The sequence below is a fragment of the Brassica napus genome, chromosome C6, assembly GCF_020379485.1.
Source record: "Brassica napus cultivar Da-Ae chromosome C6, Da-Ae, whole genome shotgun sequence".
NCBI lineage: Eukaryota > Viridiplantae > Streptophyta > Magnoliopsida > Brassicales > Brassicaceae > Brassica > Brassica napus.
The window spans coordinates 45,103,371-45,128,240 of NC_063449.1; the positions used below are offsets into that span (position 1 = coordinate 45,103,371).

The 24,870-nt window shown below is 34.2% G+C and overlaps 4 protein-coding genes and 1 long non-coding RNA gene across 5 annotated transcripts; 3 read left to right on the top strand and 2 right to left on the bottom strand.

The window, feature by feature from the left end:
* Nucleotides 1-1,505: 1,505 nt before the first annotated feature.
* Nucleotides 1,506-3,654, top strand: LOC106354354 (NEP1-interacting protein-like 2). Its single transcript, XM_013794272.3, has 5 exons — nucleotides 1,506-1,866; nucleotides 2,398-2,576; nucleotides 2,897-2,980; nucleotides 3,070-3,228; nucleotides 3,305-3,654. The coding sequence occupies exons 1-5, from the start codon at nucleotides 1,746-1,748 to the stop codon at nucleotides 3,431-3,433; spliced, it is 672 nt and encodes a 223-aa protein (XP_013649726.2). The 5' UTR covers nucleotides 1,506-1,745; the 3' UTR covers nucleotides 3,434-3,654.
* Nucleotides 3,655-15,482: 11,828 nt separating this feature from the next.
* LOC106354355 (transcription factor MYB106) lies at nucleotides 15,483-22,897 on the top strand. Its single transcript, XM_013794273.3, has 3 exons — nucleotides 15,483-15,868; nucleotides 21,695-21,824; nucleotides 22,151-22,897. Exons 1-3 carry the CDS (start codon nucleotides 15,736-15,738, stop codon nucleotides 22,716-22,718), a joined length of 831 nt encoding a protein of 276 aa, XP_013649727.2. The 5' UTR covers nucleotides 15,483-15,735; the 3' UTR covers nucleotides 22,719-22,897.
* Nucleotides 17,384-20,200, bottom strand: LOC125589137 (endoglucanase 9-like). The gene is made up of 7 exons (XM_048761432.1): nucleotides 19,580-20,200; nucleotides 19,182-19,480; nucleotides 18,943-19,095; nucleotides 18,533-18,852; nucleotides 18,287-18,436; nucleotides 17,991-18,102; nucleotides 17,384-17,918 (listed from the first exon to the last, which is right to left on the bottom strand). The coding sequence occupies exons 3-7, from the start codon at nucleotides 18,968-18,970 to the stop codon at nucleotides 17,800-17,802; spliced, it is 729 nt and encodes a 242-aa protein (XP_048617389.1). The 5' UTR covers nucleotides 18,971-19,095; nucleotides 19,182-19,480; nucleotides 19,580-20,200; the 3' UTR covers nucleotides 17,384-17,799.
* Nucleotides 20,401-21,330, bottom strand: LOC125589138. The gene is made up of 3 exons (XR_007325315.1): nucleotides 21,142-21,330; nucleotides 20,974-21,069; nucleotides 20,401-20,843 (listed from the first exon to the last, which is right to left on the bottom strand). It is a non-coding gene; the product is annotated as an uncharacterized LOC125589138 (long non-coding RNA).
* A 506-nt stretch (nucleotides 22,898-23,403) lies between the features above and the next one.
* Nucleotides 23,404-24,291, top strand: LOC125588555. Its single transcript, XM_048759962.1, has one exon. It carries the CDS (start codon nucleotides 23,404-23,406, stop codon nucleotides 24,289-24,291), a length of 888 nt encoding a protein of 295 aa, XP_048615919.1.
* The last annotated feature ends 579 nt before the right edge of the window (nucleotides 24,292-24,870 follow it).

Here is a 24,870-nt window from a genome sequence, read left to right on the forward strand (position 1 = left end):
TAAACGATCACATACATATACTTTCAGTTAGAGGAAGGTGGGCTTCGAATACATAGGGGTCAGGAGCAACTTTTGAGTGGGGTCAATTCTAACTACTACTAAAACACGTTGGTGATAGTTAAAATTGACTGGGGTCAGCTGACCCCCCACCCTTTCCATGCCTCCGCCCCTGGATGTGAGAGACTCGTGAGGTGTGTTGAGTTGCGTGTATTACAAGTTGCGATTATATATATATATATATATTGAGAATTCGGCCCAAAAAAATCTCAACTTTGCACGAATTAACATGAACTTTTGCACTGACCAAAAAAACACCAAACTTTAATTGACTTTAGAATTAATTAACAATGTTTTCGCTGACTTGCCAATTTAGCACGCCGTCAACAAATTTAACATAAATATTTGACGTCGTTTATTGTTGGCGTTTAGTGAAACGACGTCGTTTTCAAATGAGATGAAACACATCGTTTTACATGATTTGAAATTAAAAAAATGTAGACCCCTGGATTCGAACCCAGGTTAATTGGTCAAATGGCAAGGTATTTTACCACTGGACTACATACACTTTCAATGTACTTACTAACATGTTTACTTTTATTTGGTACATATTAAATATAAAAAATTCTCTAAAAACTTAATAAGATCTTTAAAATTCTTACAAAAATTAAAAAAATAAAGAAGATTTTTATAAAATTAATTTAGAAATCAAAAATAAAAATAAAATTTATTTTTCTTTTTAAAAAATAAAAACTCTTCCAAAATTTTCTAAAAACTTAAAAAGATCTTTAAAATTCCAAAAAAAATTGGAAAAATAAAGAAATTTTTATAAAATTAATTTTGAAATTAAAATAGAAATTTTTTATAAAATTAATTTTGAAATTAAAATAGAAAATAAAAACACGAACTTTTCACGAATGGAAAAGAAAAAATAAAATTTTATTTTCTATTTTAATTTCAAAATTAATTTTATAAAAAAATCTTTATTTTTTCAAAATTTTGGAATTTTAAAGATCTTTTTAATTTTTTAGAAATTTTGGAAGAGTTTTTATTTTTTAAAAAGAAAAATAAAATTTTATTTTTAATTTTAATTTTTAAATTAATTTTATAAAAATATTCTTTATTTTTTTAATGTTTTTGGAATTTTAAAGATCTTATTAAGTTTTTAGATAATTTTTTATATTTAATATGTACCAAATAAAAGTAAACATGTTAGTAAATACTTTGAAAGTGCCAGTAGTCCAGTGGTAAAATACCTTATCATTTGACCAATCAACCTGAGTTCGAATCCAGTGGTCTACATATTTTAAATTTCTGTTAAATTTGTTGACGGCTGGTGTTTTTTTTTGTCAGCCCAAAAGTTTATGTTTTTTTTGGCAATTCGTGCGAAGTGGAGGTTTTTTTTTTCCCCAATTCTTTATATATATTTGGTAAAGAGAATAAAGGCCATTGGCCCAACAAAAGTAAATGAAAACTCATTAAAAACTAAAATTGGATAATAAATAAATAAAAAGAGCCCAAAAAAAAAAAAAAAAAAAAGCAGAGACAAAAGAAACAGAGCAAACCTCCGTCTTCCTTTTTTTGACGAGCGGTGATGTCTTCTCTCAACTTCCATGGCTGACATCTCACCTTCCTAATTCTCCCCAACCTACCACAAAGTCTATATCTTTCCTCTAAAACTTCATCATCAAACACCCCCCTAGGGTTTTTTTCAATCCATTTTTTTTGTATTTTTGAAATTTTTTCTAATGGATGCGATCTTCTCCCCCGCCGTGGAACCTGAAGGAGCCACCGACTCAACCATCGACACAGTTTCTCGCTTGGTCTCCGGCGCTTTCTCCAGAGCTCTTACTGGTTTTTTCGCTATGGGTGATTTGCTCCACCGTTTTGATGCATTTGATCATGGATTCTGTGTAGACTTTAACGTCTTTTTTCATTTCTTCTCTTTAGTAGATTCGTGATTCCTTTTGCAATTTTTTTTTTTTTTTGTGAAAGGGTACTTTTTTATTTATTTCGATGAAACAGAGCACCGACAGAACATGTGAAACAGAAGATGTTTCAGTTAAAAATTTAAAGACATGTTAAGTTCCGACCACTTTACGTGTTCAACAACTTAAAAGTTAAATCGTCTAAACTTCTAACTGAACTTGATTCCTAACTCTCTATGAGTTTTTTTTATTGTTTAAGACCAATCCTGTCTTAGGACTTTAACGTGTTTGCTCCGGAGTGATCTCTAGGTTGGGCTATCTGATGTGTTGAAGTGACATAGTTTTCTTGGAAAGAGAAGTGATGTTGTCTCTAGGATCAGAATAAACCATCAAAATCACCTCCTCTGTGTCTGATCACTCTAACTCTATTTGGTTTTGGTAAATTTATTCTTGGTTCTTTAATGTCTTGTAGCTGGAGCCTTCACAGGAGCAGTAACGGGTGCAGTGGCAGGAAGAGCGGCACAGTACGGAGTCCTCCGTGGGGCTGCACTCGGCGCTGTAGCTGGAGCTATTCTCTCTGTTGAAGTCTTGGAGGCTTCTCGTGCCTACTGGTATTTAGAGCTATCAGGATCCAGGGGTCCTTCATCTATGGTTAGTCTTTTAAATTCTTCTTCTGAGCTATCTTACACCCTTTGTCAAGCATAGGGAGATGAGTTTTCTTATTGACTTTATGGTCGAGATGGAGAAAAAAGAAGTTTGGTAGATGAAATAATGACATGTTACTACTGGTGGACCACCAAAGTTATGGGATAACAGTATGGCTTGGTTAAGTTTCTTTTAATTGTTCCCTTTGATTAATCTTAACAAACCTTCATATGGATGATTGTCTTGACGTTCTAAATCTATATTATTCATTGCTTATTTATATGTGAGAAAAGACTTAAAACCTGAGCCTTTTGTTTTGGATTCAGGCAGATTTTGTAGAGCAACTGTTTCGTGGGAGACTAGTAGATGAACAACTTATGTCAACAATGATACAGTCACACCACTGGCAGGTTCTATTTCTAACTCCCTTCCATGTTCACTCTGTGTTCTGCAATTAAAAGTACTATAGAGTATTTTTTTTTTCTACTTATTGTTGCAGTTAAGGATATCAGATGTAAGCTATGAAGAGAGGGATGATGTATATGGTGAATTGGAACCCAGAGGCTTGTCTGGTGACTCGTTAAGGAAACTACCATGCTATATCATGTCAAGTGAGATGACCAAGAAGCAGATCATTCACTGCACTATTTGTCTTCAGGTTTCATTCTCTTACAACGAACTGATTTAAACTTCTTACCCTTTTGTTCACCCTCAAACACCTTGGGATTTTACAGGATGTCGCAGTTGGCGAAATCACACGGAGCTTACCGAGATGTGACCATACGTTTCACCTGGTTTGTGTTGATAAATGGCTCATTAGACATGGATCATGCCCCATTTGCAGACAGGCCGTTAAAGATTAAAAAGCACCATTGGTGTCCGAGGAGTGTACGTGGCAAAAACCCATTGTCATTATATGTTGTTGTAAGTCTCTGAATCCTTGTTTCAATCTCTCTTTGTTACTTTTACTTATAGCATCATCCATAGGTTTCTGCTTTTGAATGTATACTATTACTGTAGACATGAATAAAAACACATACAGATATGTTGGGAAAAAAAATATAGAACTTGATTAAGCGATGCACTAATACATGTATTCTAATATTCCATACCTTACAAGTTACAACACCTTGTAAAGTCATAAAAACACTACTAAATCTCTTGATCTTTAGAGCATCTCCAAACTCATTCTATATTTTACTATATTTTTTTTTTTTGTTCAATATTCCAATTTTATAGTAAAATATGAACTGAGGTTGGAAATGTCCGTATAACCATCGGACCGTTGCACGAACAAGGCTCCATCTGCCGTTGGTTTTCGGTTTAGAACTTGGCTTGAGGGGATATTTCTCCGTTTATCGAATTCAGGAAGCAGCTCATGTCTAACTCCACAAGCTAGAATATGTTCTACCAATTGCTGAAACTAATTATTTCTAGTGTCAAAAGACCCCAATATGGATTCCTATTCTTTTTATCAGCTCTAGCAAGATAAGCGTGTGATAGTATGAGACCACAGACAGCATTACTTGGATGAAAAAGATGCCGACCTGTGTTTTAAAAGGCGATCGCCTTTTGCGCCAAGGCGCAAGGCGCACCGGGGCGATGGTCTTAACGACTCAGTCTTCTAAGGCGAGCCCTAGTTCCTCAAGGCGCTCGCCATGGTGCGCCATTGGCTTAAATATAAGCGCCTTTGAACCTCTTAAGGCGCGCCTTGTAGTTTCCGTTAAACACTACTTTGACGGAACCCTTAAAACATCTTGGAACTCTATCACTACTTTATCGACATTTAAATATCCTTAAAACATAATGCTTAGTTTATCAGAGTTATAGGTTTTGTTGGATTTGAGCAATTGAATTTAGTTTTTTAGTTTTGGTGTTTTGGTGTTTTGGGGTTTTGGGGTTTATATGTGTGTACATAGCTGACTATATTAGTGTGCATGACTAACTCGTTGCTGACTATATTAGTGTGTATAAATAAGACAGTTTGGTATAGCTGACTGTACTATTGTTATGTACAAGTCTACTCTGTAACTATCTTCTGTACGTAACCATAGAAATAGTTACGCGTCTGTAGCTAACACATATGCTTCTAACCTAAGAACATCTATCAATGCATATCTAAGTTTCTCTAAAGCTGTATATAACTAAACCACGTTTGAATGCATCCTAACCATAAGGCGAGCGCCTTGGAGTGCCATGGCGCAAGGCGCATGGCTCCAACCTCCTCGCCTTAGAGCGCCATGCGCCATTTAAAACACAGATGCCGACTCAAGAAGTAGAGAACTGTTTATTTTTCTGGGAAGAGATTTTTTTAGTTCCTGTGGGAATGAAGAGAGACGAAACCAAGAAGTGTTTGGAAATGGCTAGCAGAAAAGATCAGCCATTTTTCAGCACCTTGTTCCACAAGTTAAACCATCTATATTATTAAAAGAGAAGTACCCATTTGAAAATGTTCTTACTTCATTAATTAAACTCTTTTTTTTTTTGCTTGTCTTTTTCAGTTGCATTTATGAAATATCATAAAACGAATAAAACTGCTTAATTTATTACTTGTATTTTCAGTTACATTAATGAAATCTATATTATTAAAAGAGAAGTACTCATTTGAAAATGTTTTTACTTCATTAATTAAACTCCTTTTTTTTTTGCTTGTCTTTTTCAGTTGCATTTATGAAATATCCTAAAACGAATAAAACTGCCTAATTTATTACTTGTCTTTTCAGTTACATTAATGAAATATGCTTAAATGAATTTAAACTTCATATTTTATTGTTTGTCTTTTTCAGTTACCTTAATGAAATATCCTTTAGTAAATTTGGACATAATGTCATTTAATCAACCAAAAAAACTCATGAGTTATCCTTACGTGCATAATTTTAATAATGGAGATTTTTAAAAATGTGCATCATTAAAATGTTACCTAAAACATGCAGCACTAATATATAACATGCATCAATAAAACTAGAATTTGACTCACACAATTGTACGGATATTATTTTCAGTTGATTAAATTTTAAAATAATTATTTATTCAAAAAATATTTAAGAATGACTATGTTTTTAAAAATTATATGGTATTATTTGCTCATAACTCATTTGTCATTTGATAAATTGTTAGAAAGAAAATTTTAGCATAATATAACTCAGTTGTCATTTGCTAAATTTATGGTTTTATTTATATTTTTTATTATTTAATTATAATATTTTCATTTTATATTTAAAAGATAAATGAATTTTCTTTCAAACAATATTTTTGTAAATGTATTTTTTAAAAAATAATCAATTAAAATTGTTATTATCATTAAATATCATTATTTTTGACATAATTTGAGTTTTCGTTTACATCAAAACTTATTATATTTTAGGATAATTTTAATTTAAAATGTAATTTTCATATTTTTCAAACAAATTCTAAAAATATTTTTAAAATATTTTGTTATAATTGTTAAAAAAATATTGAGTTGCATTTCAAATAAAAAGGAAAAGATATTAAAAATATTCTAATTAAAATATGTAAAATTTAATATAGTTTTAAGGAAATTGTCAAAATAAAAAAAATTACACATAAAATAATCATGATTTTTGTTAACTGGACGGATCATTATTTATATGATATCGCACACGAAAGAAAAATTTATGTTTTTAAAATTATCTAATTAATTCTATACTCATTTTTTTATATTTTTTATATGATACCACACATTCGTAAAAAAAAATAGATAGTTTAAGATGCAAAAAAAAATATTTACTTAATGAATATAATATGAACGAATATTACAAATACATCATTTAATAAAATAAATAATTAAAAACTGAAAATTCATATCCGCGCTGGTCAGGGTCAAGTGTTTGTTAAGAGAGCATAAAGAAAAGCTGAAGCTAGGCTCAGCATCAGACCTGTCTCCCGCCTTTGAGCTTGTTCAGTGTTACGTTATAGGAACTAGTGAATGGTCCACACCGTCTATGAAGACTCGCCTCATACCTGCTTAAGCATATGATTCTTTATCGAAACCAGGGAGAAGATTCCCGCCGTCATCTGATTCAATGGCTGAAACCAAGAAACACACGAAAGAGTGTTTACTAATGCAACTTTACAGGACAGAAAACAATAAAAAGTAAAACATCATATAACAAAATAAACCATTTTTGGAGAAATATTCATCTGAGCTGAGAAGCTGCATCAGTCTCCACAACACCATTATAAGGTGGGTCTCTGAGTACCACCGACAGAGAAAACATAACCGAAGCAACCATAATAACCTCCAGAAGTAGACCCATCGTTTTCATCATTCTCAAACTTGGTCTCATATTGCATCCACTTCGCTAGACCCGGTCTGAGTATCTGAGTTGATCACTAAGTAACCTGCTGCATTCGAGTTCTTCTTTGCACGCTTCATAGGGTAAGACTTAGAGTTAGAAGGCAGGTGGAGAAGCCGGGCCGGATCCTAAAATGAGTATTCGGGTCTCTAAAGAAAGACTTGAGCATAGTTAGTGTGGAGTGACGACAGAGTTCGGGTGAAGTACATCATGTGATGTGTCTTACAGAAGAGAGATAGGCAGTGAGTACGTGGCAGAGACAACGACAAACTTCGCTACGACTTTATGAAACACTAGCGGTGCGCCGGGTTTACGCGCCGGATTTTCAATTTAAAAAATGTAATTTATAATGTATACTTTTTTGAGGTTTTATTTAGGTGAATTGCCTACCGTCATATGTTTTTGTTTCAATGTGAGTCTGCGTAATTTTTTTTTATATTTAGTTGCGAATATTTTAATTATGTAAATTTTTGAAAGTTTATTTGTCGTTTTTTTGTGGTCAATGTTCAATGTGAAGTTTTATTAGTGTTTATTGAACGTGACGAATAGTGATGGGGTATCTGTATATTTAGAATGTGATGACGGTTACGTTTCCACTGAATGGGTATCCGTTATCTGCCGTTTAGATAGTAAACTTATTGACTGAGTACTTTTTCTCTGCTTGTTAATTTGTTTTTTCATCCGAGATAGAAAATGGATTAATTTTATTAGGTTCATGGACTCGAGAAGGGAAATCAAAACATTGAACTGCATAATATAATTAAAAAACGAAAACAAATTTCGTTATCTGCTTATAGTAAAAGCACGTTGCACAGCGGACGTTGATGTCGTCACGGTGATAGTTGATCATTGCCCTTGTCGTTGCGTATGCAGTAAGGTAAGTGTCTAGGGTGGTTACGTTAATTCCATGCAGGGAACGCTTTATGTTTTTCCAGCACCTGTCTGCGCGGCCCGTGTTCTGTCTCCAACCCAGCTTCTCCATCATTGCTTTTCCTTCTTCCTCTTCAGCCCTGGATAACATAATCATTCCGTAAAGGTAGATTCCGTTGTCATACGAATCTTGAGCTGCGATTTTGAGATGGGACAGTCCCACCGTGGTATTGTTTTTGTGGAAGTACTCCTGGATTCCACGGATACAATGAGCCTCTAAGTTTCCTGCGGCGAGGCAAAGGTCCATGAGATCTTTGTACCTTCTCAATGAAGCGAGGGGATGAATGGTGAGTGGTCGTAGGTTGATGTTTTTGTAGACCTGGGGCTGTGCTGCCGCTATTGCCAGTCTTGGACTCGCCTCCATGATTCTGCGGACTTCTTTCCGGGAGCTTTTAGCGACACGTGAGATAATATCAGTCTGAATATCTTGTGGGAGGCTTTCGAGATAACAAACTGGTTAAGCTCGGAGAGAGTAACTGGTTCAATCTTTTGGGCATGAACAACTTTCGACGACCCTGATCCTGCGTCTTTTCCTTCACCTGGCAAGCTGCAAATGACCAGGAAAATTACAAAAATCAAAACTAAAGAAGCAGACCAGAGATTCAGTGTAACTTCAAAACAACAAAGCGCAGATGTTGGAAAGAGCCATCGTAATCTCAGGAAATTCAACAGACAATGATTTCTCTTCTCTCTGGAGCTGTGAATCTCACTTCTGTAGAAGGGGTAAGCAAAAATAGGTCGATCTAGGGGTCGTATTGAATGAGGCGAGGTGGAGTAACCACAGATTAATGTGGACTAAAGGAGAGCAAAAGGAAGAGTCGTAGCGTCCACCACTGCATTGGAGTCTCTAGCAAACTCTAGACGATAACTAATGGGCTTTCAAAATTGAAGGAACAAACAAAATCAAAAATACGGAAGGCCCATTGAAAAGACAATGCCACGTGTATTTTTTCCCCCAAGGAGTGAAAAAAAAGCAGCTTTATTGGTATAGATTACCATCTAAATTCGTCGTACTAATTTTATTATTGGACTGACTCTTTTTTTATATTAAAAAGTTTGTAGATAGTGAAACATTCCATGTTAATTTGTCTGTCCTTTTGGTCTATCTTTATATTTGAAATACTTAAATAACAAAAATAGAAAGAAAAAAAATCAAACCACTTCTAACTCCTCATAAATTTCACTAACTACTTAATTTTTCAATGTCATCATCTCTCTTTTTCAATAGAAACAAAGGTAAAAAAAAGCTAATAAATATTTTTATTTTTATTTTTTTCAAATATCTTTAATTTTTCCACCAAAATCTTCAAAATTCTAACAAAATGACCATCAAAATTGCACCAAATCTGAAATACCTCTAATCTTCTAAAACCCCTAATCCAATAAATCTCCCTACTGACATTTAGAAAGTTATAAACATGCTAGAATAAATTTTAATAATAAAAATTATTTTGTAATTTAGAAGTCATATGACTTATAACAATAATTTATGGTTCCACTTCCACATAATTTACGACGAACAAAAAGCTAATAAAGCTATAATGAGGAAGATGACTATATATGTGTATGAGTGTGTTTTTGAAAAAAAAAAATTGTTTGTTTTTATAGAGAAAATTCAATGAATTTTAACTATACATAGATACGATATCGGACCCTGCTACAAGTTATTAGATGATAATGATATTGTCAAATCGTATAATAATTCTAAATTATGGGTAATACTTGATGATTAAAAATACACAAATTGTCTTGGTGCACATCTGTCACATAGTTATGTTTTTAATTTGTAAAACTTTTTTTTCAAAACACTAGATATATTGATTCTTCACAAATACAGAGGAGGTGGGATGCGGATGTGAAATACAGTGCCAGCGGTGATAAGTGATACCCCGGAAACTAGACCGGCCAAACAATTGTTTCCCGGTAAAGAAGCCCTATGACAGGGAAAAACAATTTACTCAAACAAAAAATTACCATTAAAAAAATTGAGAAACAGCAACTGAAATCCATCTAAAGAAAAACGACCCTAAACCAGCAAAGATCAAATTCCAAAAAAAAGATAAATCGTTACCAATGACAAAACACAAAATTATTTTGAATTTCTCTAATTTTTTTTTAAAAAATGTTAACCATTGCAGATGTCCTAATTCCTAAATACTATTTCTTTAAAATAAATCAACAAAACTAAGCGCTGTCAAAAAAAAAAAAAAAAAAATCAACAAAACTAAGCAGCTATATATTAGTTTATAGGAAGTAAATCAAGTCTAAATCTATGTCGACAAGAGTGTTCAGAAATCTAATTCCTTATTCAATGGTATATAAAATTGTTGTATTCCTTCCATCTATCAATTAATCCGGTTGTTGTAAAAAAAAAAAAATTTAATCCGCTTGTTGTAAAAAAAAAATCAATTAATCCGCTCGTGGTTTCATAGATTTCTGCGGAAACAAAATTTACATGCTTTTGACTTAGGAGTTATCAAAGATCGCCATTCACCACACACATAAAAAGGTTCATTTCTTAAAATCCAGTAGCATATACCTTGTATCAAGGGCATGATTAATTCCGATCTTTTAGTCGGAGTTTTTAATTCATGATTTGACATTTTTTTGTTTGTTTTTTTTTTACATTTTTTGGTTAAAAGACGATTTTTATATCTCTTAATTAATAGACGATTTTTTAGTTTTTCTTAAATAAAAATTCTAATTAAAAAATTGGGGTTAATCATGGTTTCTGATGTATAAGTTCTACTGGTACACGTACGGATATATCATTTTCGTGTCACACGTTGATACAACACAAGGAACAATGGTAGACGATTTGGGAACTAAAATGGAAAGACATAATAATTACACGCCATGCTTAGAAAATAAAGACCAAAGAGGTAAGAAAGTCTAGTCTATTTTTGCACTGAAGATTGTTAATGTCTTTCCGTATATATTTTTTTTTATAACACTGATTTATTATGACATTCTTTTCTGACCAGATTTACTTGCACCATGTTGAACATTCTTTGTAAACATTTTTTCTGTAGTCTGCATTAATAAATTGTTCTCTCCGGGACTTGAAACCTGAATTTCCTGTAATCTGCAAAAAATTACATAGTCTGAAATTCGAACCCCAAACCTGGATGTAGAAGCTTTTAAACTTTAACCACTTGGCTATGGTGCTTCCACTCCATTTTTCTTCTAATAATTGGTTTCTTCTGGGATAAGAGATTTTTGATGGAAGCTCAAACTTGTTTTCAATATCTATATAGTATGGTCAAGCATGTATCATTTTAACCATCTACAGAAACGAAATATAAGTAAAATTGTAGTTGGAAGCGAATTCAACACGTACCAAGTTTATTATTATAGATATGTACGTGGCGGTATTTCTTTTTTTTTGACGACATGTACGTCGTCAGTACGTGGTGGTGTACTGGTGTTAGAAGCTAGAATGTGGATAACGTTATCGTGTCTACTATGAAGAAATGTGAAATACTGAAATATTATCTACTATCTTTTACAAAAATCCAATAACAAAAAAAAAGTTAAAATGTTTAGATTAATTAAACAAAGGTTTAGCAGTCATCAACTCAAATCCTGTTAAAATATATACTTTCCAAACAATAGTTAAATTATACGATTTGAATCTTGTATTCCGAGACGTACGAATGTACGGACTAGAATTTCACAGTCACTAAAAACTATGGTCAGATCTACTACAACGTATATCTGCCTATGAAACTAATCATCAGCTGAAAAATAGAACTATAATGTCTCAGTTAAATATTATGAGGAACATTATAAAATCAACGGGTTTGTCTATAATTCATAGTGAACATATACTGCTTTATTCGTATCAATATAAAGTAAGATTTTTTTTTAAAAAAGTACGACCTTGTTTGAGCATTTAATCGGACCCAGCCACTTTAATATTCCATTGAATCCATTGTCAGATTATAGGAAACAACAAAGTCGAAGTAAAGTGAAGCCTGAAATGTAATAAGTTATCGGCGATCCTTGCGCGTTTACACCGTGATGACTGCTTCTTTCCTCGAAGGTTCTTGACGTCAGATTTATTATTTAAGAGATGTTGACGCTATGTAAGAATTTTCAAACCTAGATCGTTATAACAAGAATTTAAACGAATCCATCTGTGTTTTTTTTTTTCAAAGCGCGTGACCTATTCGGAAACATGTTACTTAAGCACGTGAAAATTGGAAACAACATGCATGTCGTTTAAAAAAAACAAAAAAGATAGATTTTTTTTAACTCGTCTGACGTTCGTGTGGAGTTTGCAACAACAAGATTATTTTTATCCTTTTCTTAAGTGAACGAGAGATTGCGCGGACTTGAATGTAGTCTGTCATTCTTGTCTAACAGAAATCAATCGCATTATTTATTGCGATTTTAACGCTCTCAATGATTTTAGATCCATGTTTTTTATTGTTATTGGCAGTAGGATTTTTCTAAATTTCAGATTATTCTGAATTCAGTTAAAAACGCACCAATAAAATGAGGTATCAGTTTTTATATTTCAAAATGCACATTAATATTCAATATATAGGTTTAGTTAGAGTAATAACATTTGTCTTTGTTTTTTTTTTCTCTTTTACCCCTTTCACTTTTTATTTTCCTTTATTTTGTTTCAAACCGAAATCCAAAATAATTGCTAGTGGGATGCGAACAACTAAAGTGATATTAATTTCTAAATACTGTTAAAGTTAAGTAGCCTTGCTAATTTGCTATTTAGATGCCAATATTAAATCGTATTTAAGTTGGAAGTCATAATAAACTCGAATCTAACATGGTATCAAAGCTCAGATTCTAAATACCCTAAACCCCTAATTAATATAACCATATCCGACCGGGTATAAAATGTCGTAATTGACTCGCTCGACCGAGTATAACTGTCTTAAAGTTTCAAGGTTTCTGGCCGATAAGAGCCATCATCTCGAGAAAGAGTATTAGGGATATTATATCTCGCATCGAAAATTCTATGGGATATTAAGTAATATATAAAGGGTTAGGATCAATCCATTAATCACCAATTAGTTTTAAGTTGGAAGTCCATGATAAACCTGAATCTAACGGTATCCAACGTAGTTAAGCCACTCGCAAATTCATGTATCATACCTGACTATACACACACATACATATATATAGATATCCCAAAATGTTACATTTGATTTCAAAGATCACAAGTATGAATTTAAGAATTAACCGACAAAAAAACGCCAGGGACGCAACGACATTGTGCTAGAGCCATTCATCTCTATGACCCTAACGTGAAATATCTTGGCGAATAGAAATCCATGAGCTGCAAGGCTACATAGTAGTAGAGTGTGTGTAGACCACACAATCGTGAAGTGAGCAACCCAATCACATCAGATAAGAACAACAAACAGTGATGCCCATAGTGATGCCACATAATATAATTTTCTCGACAATTAAGCACCTCATACTACTTTAAGAATACGAAAATAAATTTTAAACGTGGTCCAAACACACAGGACTCCAAGATACAGAGAAAAGTCATAAAATAATACATACACACACGGCCTTGACTTTTGTAACCTACAGTCGGTTCGCTGATGATATATTTTACAAAATCCATAAACAGTATCGTTTCGACAACATGAACTCCACAGTGTCCATACTCCATACAATACCTACCTTACGGATGCCATTGCATACAAATACAATACACATCGAGTACACATAATATGCTCACACATACATAATGTCAAACCATCTAAAAGTCGCGTATAAAAGTGAACGAATGTAAATTTACGTGATAGTTTTCTCACTGTACATTTCACAAAAGAACAAGTCATCGCTTTCAGTACGTAACGTTATTGGTTTTTGTCTGAAACAGCTCGGGCAACAATTACAGGCATATGTTTTTCAAAAAAAAAAACAATTACAGGCATAGAATAAACAGAATTTTCAATATAACAGCATATATATTTTGTTTATTATTCCGAAAATCGTTGATAATTATAAAACTAAAGATAAGATAGTGTGTATATGAAAAAATGAAAGCTACGAACCACGTCATTACAAAACCAAAGCAACAAGATGTAATTCACAAGTGAATACTCGACAGATGGACAATGTCCTTTGGCAGTGGAGGGACCATTCTCCGTTCTTGATATTTTCTTCCATATTATGCATTTTAAAATTGCAACATAGTAATCAACCTTAGGCAACATTATCGGTAAAGGCTTTTAATTTTTTTTTTCTTTTTTTTTTTCCGATTAAAAAAAAAATAAAAAAAATAGAAACGAACCAATCGCGGATCGTCACGTGTCAGTGGGATCCGCGAACAGTACAAGGACCAAGCCAAAATGCCTTTTATTTAACGACTTCTCCCTCTCGGTTTTGGTGTTTTTGTGGATCCCTTCCGCTTAAAGACCAAATTTTATGCCCGATAATGTTGCCCTTTAAACACCATTATTGGGTTTCTAAAAATAGATTTCTTTCAAAAAAAACAATGTGTGGTTCCACCAAACCATAAAAACCAGTCTTCAAAGTCATGAAATAAAAAACCTTTGTGGTGGGTTTTTTGTAGTGTTTGCGGGTCCTACCGACACGTGGCGGCCTGCGATTGATGCGTTTTTTAATTTTTTTTTTAATCAGACAAAAAAAAAAATTAGAAACCCTTAAATGGGTTTTAGAGATAATGGTGTTCTTAGGCAATTGGTAAATGTAATAAATTTAGTTGCTGGAAAAGAAGAGTCAAAGTTATTTAAAATGTAGACTCCACGTACTGCGTAGCTCACAAAAGAAAGACTAACTAGACATAACTATTATTATGCTGTTTTCAATTTGAGAAGCTACAGTATCAAATAAGTGTTTGGCGCTAGAGTGATTCGTTCACACCAAACTATATGTAATGTTAAACTATAGTCTAAACTATGGTACTAAACTACACCTGGTTTAAACTGTATTCTTCAGTATCATCCGAAACAAGATTTATATTAGTCTGTATAGTGAGTCAGCACAGTCCAATAAACATTGATCTTAAGTTCCATTTTTTCCAAAATTATATATAAATATGCCTCAAAATAATGAAAAAGATGTTATTTATTTAAGTTTTTAACAAAATATTTAGAACTTACAAAATCTTAGAACATGATTAACCCGGGTTCTTAGAGTGGAGTTCTTAGGGGAAGTTAGAAACCCACTCTAAGAATCCGGGTTAATCATGATCTTAGATCCATCCATGTAAGTCAGATATTCAAAATCTTATCAAGCTATGGAATAGTTGGAGGACGAGTAAAAGCCACTTTTGCTCAAAATACGTAACAAAAGGAATATAGAAACTATTTCAAGTATTACGAAAAAATACTATTTCTCAAGTTCTGATAAACAAGAAAAAAAAAGAATTTCTCTTTAAGTTTGATCAAAAGAAAATATTTTAGCTTCAAAAAAAAATTATCCTTTTAAGTTTTACAGTGTTAGTATTAAAAATAATCATTTGTAGAAATGTGATGTGAACACGTTATAGCCTATATGTGTGACTTAACCTCTTGGAAAAATCATGTTTACATATACCGAAAAATTATATTAACTAAAACAATGAAAGGTATATCAGCATCAAGATACACATTAAAGACAAATCCAACGGTTGAAAATAAATTAAAGAAAGACCAAAAGCAAGAAAGAAGAAGGAAATGACTATATATACACACCCATAGACATCTCTGTTCCTCACTCGGAAAAAGTCCATTCTACTTGTATATTAAGTGAGAGTGTGTGAGAGCTTCACATAAATAATTGAAAGTCCTCTTAGTAAACTCATATCTAAAAAAATAAACAAATAGTTACAGTAATCAATAATTCACTTGTTTGGTCATCAACTCATCATCATCATCGTGACCAGAGTGAAGTGATACGTGGTGAGATCTGACTGGTTCACCGGAGATAAAATGGGGAGGACGACGTGGTTTGACGACGATGGGGTGAAGAAAGGAGAGTGGACGGTGGAGGAAGACCGGATGCTCGTGGCTTACATCAACGAATACGGTCTCGGGGACTGGCGTACCCTGCCTAAGAGAGCCGGTATAAATCTATACTTACGCTCTATATATGCATACATTTTGTTTGTGTCTCTCTCAAAGCTAAGATCTATAGACTCCAGTTTCTGTAGGACCAAGGATCTTGTTTTGAGCATGTTTTGATTTTTATTTTTTTTGTTGGTTCTAACTTTTCTCAATCATGTACAGTATATTCCATTGTCTGAAGTATTTAACAAAAATCCATATGTATACATATTTTTAAAATCGATTTCTGGAAACATATAATTAGCTTATGTAATCAATGATCTATGCGATTATTATATTTTGTAGAACCTTCAACCAGATTCTATTGATATGATGATATGATCATAATGGAATATGTAAACCCATTAAAGCCAAGGATTTTCCTGATTACTTTTTAATCATGACTAGGGTCGGATCCGCCCTACGGGCGGGTAAGCAAATGAGCAAATTAATACAAATATATTTTAAATTTTAATAGAATTTTTAGTTTATTTTAATTATAGTTTTCACTATTTTTACTGCAAATTTTACTACTTTTTTAGAAATTATATATTTGTCACTATATCAAAACAATTTATAAAAATATAAATATTTTACTTTGTTCACAATATTTTCTTTTCTTGAATTTAATAGATTTGTAATATATTTCTTCTTAATTTATAATTTAAGCTTTTCGAAAAAGAAAAGCCAATTTATTATTTTTTCAAGAAAATGCAAGTAGCATAAAAATATGATATTAATTGTTACTGTTTAATATTTATAAATAAAATGTTAGGTTATATATTTATGTATTATTATATTTGAGAAAAATATATTGAAGTTTGGTTTTTTATGTTTCTTCAAACTCACATCAACAAAAATTTGAAAATAATGAATTCCGTAATTGTTTCCTTTTTTGACCACCAAAATTTAGGCTAAACCTTAAAAAAATAATAGAAAACCATAACTATTTGATGTATTATTTGCTATAAAGATTGTTTATGAAGCATATGATGTTTTGTTACTATATATGGTTCAATGTTGACCAAGTCATAACAAACTGAATTTTACTGTAAATTGTATAAATTTACACTAATTTATTAAATTCAGTGTGATTTTTTTGGGGGGAGGCTTGTAATTGTGTTTTGTGGATAGCTGTAGATTCAAAATTACTCTTACTAACAGTTGACGTCTTTCTTGTCCCCGGCGCATTCCGCCGTTTGAGAAGATAATCGATCTTGCTTTACTCGGACGTAACTGATGTGTTATTTTCTGCCGAGTTTCAGGTTTCCATGATGCATGTTAGCAGTGTTATAATATGAACAAACATAGCGTGCATTAGTTTATGAATGCTTTTTGGGTGGAAGCGGAACAAAGTAGATCCAGATGCATCAAACAAATAATATACTATTCAAATGTTAGATCCATGTGGACGCTTAACTTTGACATCGAGTTAATGGAGTGTAATATGTAATGAGAACAACAAATATACGACAAAATTAAGGCCAAGTGATAGTTCATGCGTCATTATACCAAAAAATAAGGAATAGGCAAGAAACGAAAATAAATTTTAACTTGAGAATGCAGAGTATAGTTGAAATTTGAAATACACATAAAAATATAAAAACCAGAACATGGTTTTCACTGAGAAGTTGCTGTAGTCTTTGCGTGTCTTCATGGCAGAACTCCTCTCCTATTAATCTATTTCTTCCTCTCCAGTGTTACTGGCCTAACCAGGGTCTCAACTGAATCATAAACAGTAGCTCTTTCTCCATCAGCCATGGCAGCAGCAGTGCAACCTCTTATGGTCCTTCATTACTCTCACAAACCCTAACATTCCAAAATTATGCTTGTTGCTTCGATAAGCTTATCAACCATATACGACATCTTGGCCGGATTCTTGCCGAGTATATAATCCACTTGTTGCTTCGATAAGCTTATCAAGGTGTCGGGGATGTTAACGGAGTTTCTTCAGTTGAACGTGTGTTGTGTGGCTTTCATGTACTTGGCGTAGGTTGTGAGCAAGAATGTTATGGCCATTACGTGTTGAAGGTTGCTCTGAGGTAAGTTGTAGTTGTACATCAAGCCTCCTGTTGGTTCTAGTTGTTAATTACGTTTCAGAATGTTAGAATGCTTCGTATTCAAGATTTAGATCTGCTTACCTGGAGTGTAACTGGTAGACGAAGAGGGAGTATTTGGGAGGATCTTGCATATGAAGCTCTCAGCTTCTTGCTTGTATTGATCAAAGGTGTTGTCATTGTTAACTAATGCTTGCTGCCAAAAAGTGAAATATTATTGTTGTAAATTGGTGACATGCTAAGCAACAAAAGTGTATTGGGTTCAAACCACCTTTGGTACGGAATATTATTAGGAATTAACAAAAAGATGAGTTTGGACTTATGAGAGATTGGAACTTCCACAATTAAAAAAAAAACTTTCTTTTAGCAGAGAGACACACCTGTGAAAGAAGAACATAAGCGCCAGCATATTTGTTGTCCCAGTTGAAGATGTCAGGATGATCTCCACCTCCTAGAGATTGTATGAAGTTTTTGTAATTCGAGTCATCGGTTGCTTTCAGCAGCCAGGCCGCACCCCACATTAGCTCGTCCTGTGTCATCATTATTTTTTACGTGTTGATATATATGTAGCAGTAAAAGTTTTTTTAGTTGCAATAATAAAGAGATGGGACATATGAAAAGCCGACCTTGTAACCAGAGTAGGAGCAGTAGAAAGGACAGACAGATGAAGAAAGGGAATCACTATAACTTCCTCTGTACTGAATGGCAAACTGCATCACATTCTTAGCTGTTGCCAGCAGCAAAAGCGAGTACGCAGAATCAACTTCCTTGAAAACCATAGAAGCTGCGGCCAGAGCTGCTGCAGTTTCAGCTGCTACGTCAGAACCGGGGTTAGAAGGGGATACAGAATAGACTGTATGAGGTGTGTCCATATCTTCAGGCCGTTCCCAGCATTTATGATCAGCATTAGGATCTCCTACCCCGACGTAAAGCTTCCCGGGAGTGGCTGTAATACAAAATATCAGCAGTAAGAAAAGGTGACAGTTTAGAGCAGCATGTTGTTTTATTATTAATAAAAAAAAATTAGAGTGCTTACTTCTGCAGTTAAGCACTGCTTGCGCCATTCCTTGACATCTGAGAAAAGCTGTATCTATGAAAACCTCGAACAGAGGAACGAACTGAAGATAGTACCAAAACAGACTCTCTTGCCCTTAACCACCGAACCCATTTTCCCACCGCTTTCACAGACCTGATAAGTAGTTGTGAACTTGGGATTAAATAAAAAAGGATGTTTCTTCTTTCTTCAGAGATCCAAGAATAAGAACGAATAATCACCGGCCGTTTTGATTCTCTCCATGTAAGCTTCGCGCCAAGTATATCCCATGTTGTCTTAATCTTAACCAGAGAAAGCGGACGTTTTCCGCCATACCTCTTGATCCTTATATGTAAATATTTTGTCTTCAGTATGAACTATGAAGAACTGCGCTTGATATGCCTGCACTACGAAAGAAGAGAGGTCTACTCCTAATTTGATCTCCACATGTTTCCTTCCTTTGAGAGACTCTGTTTCATGAGAGGTCTACTCTGCGCTTGAGATGTCTGTGCTTGTTAAGTACCACCTTGCCTTCTCATTCCTTACATGTATAATATTGTAAAATCAGGGTCCTCGTCATTGGTCCATGCTTTTAAGATTTTGAAGAACCTCAAAACCTTATGTCTAAGAAGATCAGTACCCAGGAGATGGTGTCCATGGAAGGTTTCCCCAGCAGATCAGTCATAAGATCCATCTGGTGAACCACATTCTTTCCAGGGAAAGTGGATTTCTCACTAATACTCCGGAAAAGATGCAGCATATACTCCATATATTAATGGCGGGTGTATACTAAAAATCCAAATCCACCAAAATTAGCTGGCAGTAATACAAAAATTGAAAGAAAGGCTTATATAGAGAAGCAACTTGGAACGGAAACATCCACAAAGTAGTGGAGCGGTATACTATCTTATAGCAACATACAGTAAATTTAATAGATAATAAGGTTTGAGAATATACAAACTGACTTTAGGAGAAGAGAAAGACTCTTAGAGAGACATCTTGTGCACCATACCCTTCAAAAGATTGATGTGGGGCTATCACTAAATGAAACCCCTTCCTAATCCAAAATCACAAATCTACATTTTTACAGTTTTCATTTGCCAGTTTGTTCTTTGGCTTCAGATCTCTGTGATAGACATTAGCTGCAAGTGCAACAACTGAGGTACATAAATTATTAAACAGAATAAAATCTCCAGAAATCTCGATGGGACCAAAATTCAAAAAGCCAAAACTAAGTGAGATATTAGGAAACGTCATGATGCCAGTATACTACATCAGTGGGTTAAGTAGCTGAGTAAATGTTAAGGTTTAAAAGACAATTTGACATACGCTATAATCTGTGGAAGTCAGTGATCTCTAGACAGATATTATATACACATAAAGAAATTGAATGATGAAAAAATTATTAAACAGATCTACATTTTTACAGTTTTCATTTGCCAGTTTGTTCTTTGGCTTCAGATCTCTGTGATAGACATTAGCTGCAAGTGCAACAACTGAGGTACATAAATTATTAAACAGAATAAAATCTCCAGAAATCTCGATGGGACCAAAATTCAAAAAGCCAAAACTAAGTGAGATATTAGGAAACGTCATGATGCCAGTATACTACATCAGTGGGTTAAGTAGCTGAGTAAATGTTAAGGTTTAAAAGACAATTTGACATACGCTATAATCTGTGGAAGTCAGTGATCTCTAGACAGATATTATATACACATAAAGAGATTGAATGATGAAAAAGGTAAAGTCAGAGACCAAAAGAAATTGAAATACCAATGTGGATGTACTTGAGTGCCGTGATAATTGATATATGAAGAATTGAGGATGCTCTCTTGTCAAATAATCATTGATAGATGAGAAAGCAACTTCTGACTACACTTGAGAGCAGCTCGGTGTGTTGAAACCTATTATAGAAGACATCAAGATCACCAAACATTACATTTGGTACCATAAATCAGAATATTCTCAAATATATAACCAAGTCCGAAAACGCAAAAGTGCAGATGTTTGATTGGTTAGATTTTGAGCGAGAACCTAATCTTTAAAGATAAACTTAGTTCTTCTCCTCCTTTGTGCTTCCTCTCTGTCTCAATAGCTCCCTCACAAAACACTCCTCTTCTTCCTGTCTGTCTATGGTATGTGGAAGCTTAGTTGGCAAACAAAAGAACTAAGGATTGAATAGAACATTTATTGGAAAGTTACCGTGAGAAGACGAACACGGCAAAAATCAACATGAAATTGTTGCTCCGAAGAGATTTCTCTACTTCCAGGCCCCATTTTTTAACACGAAATCAAACAACTCTTGGATCTGTTCACTCTGTTTCGTTTCAATCAATGGGAAAGGATCAAGACGTTTAGGAACGCAAAAGACGGGAAGATGAAAGGAAAACCACAATTGTAAAGCAAAAATATCGATTGCTGACATGGCAATAGTTATACATCTGATTGGTTGATTTTTTCAGCCCACGTGGATAGCTTAGCTATTGAGGATATGCAACTTTTAGTATAGTATAGATTTTATTACTATATTCAGTTCTCTAAAGTGTAAAGGTATGGAAATTAAAATATATTTATATCCTAATTTTACCCAGAATCAGAAAGTTTATGTGATCATGTTTTCTCCTCTTTGTCTGATGGAAAAAGGTTCACATGAGGTTCAATATATTTCTTCTTTAACTTATTTGCTTTGCCACTATATTAAAGTAAAAATTTCACCTAATTTTTGTGATATATTTTTTTTCATAAATGGAAAAAGGTCTGCAGAGATGTGGAAAGAGTTGTAGATTAAGGTGGCTGAATTATTTGAGGCCTGGAATTAAAAGAGGCAAGTTCACTCCTCAGGAGGAAGAAGATATCATCAAATTTCATTCTCTTCTTGGAAACAGGTAATTTAATGTGTGATTAAATCCAAACCAACCGAACTACCTTGTCTTTTAGGACACCATTACTGGTAGTCCCTTAAAGCATTCTTTAGAGGAGAGGGGTGAAAACTGAGAAAGAAAGAAAAAGAAAAAGTCATTAATTAACGGTTGTCACTTACTCTCCAGCGACCAGAATAAAAAAAAAAAACAAAACAAGGGATTCTCTTTCTCGTTCTCTCTTCATCCTACGAGTAATGTTGCCCTTAGTTTTAAAAAAGAAAACAAGAATTGTGTAATATACTATTATAGATACATTATTAAAGTAATGATTATGCATATAATTACATCAGGTGGGCAGCAATAGCAAAGCAAATGCCAAACCGATCAGACAATGACATAAAAAACCATTGGAACTCATGTCTAAAGAAAAGACTCGTTAGAAGCGGCATCGATCCCATGACCCATAAGCCAGTCGTCACCGTCGCCAAAGCCACTTCCTCCTCAACGACGGCGTCTCTAACACCGACTCCATCTTCGTCCTCTTCTGCTACTTCTTCCTCTTTTTCCTCCACAAGCTCTGCACGTCTACTTAACAAGCTTGCTGCTGGAATCTCGTCCAGAAAACATGAACTCGATAGGATCAAGAACGTCATCATGTCGGAACCAAGACAAGCCGTCGAAGAAGACGAGATGATGATAGGCAGCAAGGAAGTGACTGGTTGTTCCATGGAGATCGATGAGAATCTGATCAGTACGACTTCGTTTGATGAGTTTTTAACGTGTGACTTCACTCCTACGTATACCCCTGGCTTCGTCGCTGCTTTTGATGACTACTCATTAGTTGAGCCATATAATCTATATCAATCTGATTTCTATCATGAGACCAGTGATGATCAACTTGACTTGTTCCTCCTTTGAAATTCACTCTCTTGGAGAAGTTTTTTCTGGATGTATTTTTTTTTTGTATCCGTTAGTTCAATGTGACGAAAGAGAGAGGTTTCTGAAAAAAGCAAGTACTCATAACTCATAAGTACTATGAGTGACATGTATGGTCAATGTTTCTGAGTTTTGACTGTTAACTTCCCTTTTTTTAAGTCGATGACCTCTCTGTTCGGCATGCTAACCATGAGCCCTACATCTACATGCACATTTGGAGTTTCTTGCATGAAATTCCAATGAAAACTATCCCATCGAATTTTATATTGTTATAGGTTTGCTAGTCATAAAGGTGTGTAGTTGAAACTTTTATTTCGACGCATTAAGGATTCCAACAACATATTAAAAATTAGTATTAATAATGATATAGCTGTTACGAAAGCAGCCACCGCAATCGTTGAAAATAAAAAGATGTGGGGGTCCGCTGCACTATTTGTATAGTAAATCCTACTTTTTAACTTCTATATGAACGATCGATTCGATCGTTTATAAATCATACCTCAACCTCTTCTCTTCTACCTAATAAGAAACTCTCTCTCTATATATCAGTCTTATTATTCATACGGGTATAAAATTTCGCTCTTAATTAAATTCCTGCGATACAATAAAATTCCAGTTTTTTTTATAACACGTTATCAGCACGATCACTCTGCGATTCGAAATACAAATGGAAAACGTAGAGAAGCTCCAATTTCCAGCTTTAGACATCACTGGTACCAACTACATTTCATGGGTTACAAATGTTGAACTTCATCTTGAATCTCTTGGTCTATCCCAGACCGTTAAAGAGAATAATACTTCAACGCCTCAAGAAAAGGCTAAATCGGTGATCTTCCTTAGAAGACACCTTGATGAAAGTATTATTTATGACTATGCCAACATGAGAGACCCTAAAGAGCTATTGAAGTTTCTGAAAGATCGTTTTGATCATCAGAAAGACATAACACTTCCACTTGCTCGGGATGAATGGCAGAGTCTGAGATTCCAAGATTTCGACAAAGTGATGAATTACAATTCTGCTGTGTTAGGAATTGTGGCCAAATTGAGATACTGTGGTGAGACGATCACCGAATCTCAAATGCTTGAAAAGACATACACCACATTCCACAAGAGCCACATCACCCTGCAACAACAGTACAGGTTGCGGGGATATACCAAATTTTCGGAATTGATTGTAGCTCTTCTCATAGCAGAAAAGAACAACGAGCTTCTGATCAAGAATCACATGACCCGTCCAACTGGTTCTAAACCGTTTCCTGAAGCAAACGCATTAGATGCGAAGAAACCACTAAAGGAAAATAATACCTTTCGGGCTAGCGGTCGCGGTCGTCAAAACTACCGTGGACGACGACGAAAGTACAATCCAAAAGATAGGAAGTCATTCCAGTGGGTCCGCTCTGAACAAACCCTTAAGGGAAAAGAACACCAAGGAAATACCTCCCAGAAGCGAGAAGAAGCTTGTTTCAGATGCGGTACTAAGGGACACTGGTCTCGTTTATGTCGTACCCCTGCACACCTTTGCGCTCTATACAAGGAGTCCGTCAAAGGGAAATAAAAAGAAGTAAACTTTGCGGAACACTCTCAGGGTACAACGCACCTCGATGCGTCTGACTTTGTGAATGATTTCGAAGAGACCGCTATCACGGAAGCTTAAGTGCCCATCATGTGACTCTTGAAATTCCACAATTATACCATAAATAATTGTTGTTTGTGGAAGATTAATGTATAATTATTGTGTGTTTTCACCTTCTTATGAATAATTATTGTGTGTTTAATGTTTCCTAATGATGTATAATATTTTATGAATAATATTATCTTATGTTTGTCTCAGAAATGGACATTACAAATGGAACATCAACCAAGATCAATACTAAAGATATTTGTATACCAGATAGTGGAACAACGCACACTATTCTGAAACACAGAAAATATTTTTCTGAACTAAAACCGACAAATATCACTGTTAACACAATATCGGGTCCTGCAGACTTGATTGAAGGGATTGGTAAAGCCAATTTCACATTACCTAATGGGACAGAATTCTCGATAAATAATGCACTATTTTCTCCAAATTCTAAAAGGAATTTGTTAAGTTTTAAAGACATATATCTTCAAGGATTTGATACTCAGTCTG

Bases quoted from the DNA above. Each gene is read 5' to 3' on its own strand.
- LOC125588555 (XM_048759962.1), top strand. From the start codon at position 23,404: ATGGAAAACGTAGAGAAGCTCCAATTTCCAGCTTTAGACATCACTGGT.
- LOC106354355 (XM_013794273.3), top strand. From the start codon at position 15,736: ATGGGGAGGACGACGTGGTTTGACGACGATGGGGTGAAGAAAGGAGAG. The intron at 15,869-21,694 runs GTATAAATCTAT...AAATGGAAAAAG, and splicing joins TACCCTGCCTAAGAGAGCCG to GTCTGCAGAGATGTGGAAAG. The intron at 21,825-22,150 runs GTAATTTAATGT...TAATTACATCAG, and splicing joins CATTCTCTTCTTGGAAACAG to GTGGGCAGCAATAGCAAAGC.
- LOC125589137 (XM_048761432.1), bottom strand. From the start codon at position 18,970: ATGGCGCAAGCAGTGCTTAACTGCAGAA. The intron at 18,437-18,532 runs GTCGGCTTTTCA...ATGATGACACAG, and splicing joins GCTCCTACTCTGGTTACAAG to GACGAGCTAATGTGGGGTGC. The intron at 17,919-17,990 runs GTAAGCAGATCT...TAGAACCAACAG, and splicing joins GTCTACCAGTTACACTCCAG to GAGGCTTGATGTACAACTAC.
- LOC106354354 (XM_013794272.3), top strand. From the start codon at position 1,746: ATGGATGCGATCTTCTCCCCCGCCGTGGAACCTGAAGGAGCCACCGAC. The intron at 1,867-2,397 runs GTGATTTGCTCC...AATGTCTTGTAG, and splicing joins TACTGGTTTTTTCGCTATGG to CTGGAGCCTTCACAGGAGCA. The intron at 3,229-3,304 runs GTTTCATTCTCT...GGGATTTTACAG, and splicing joins ACTGCACTATTTGTCTTCAG to GATGTCGCAGTTGGCGAAAT.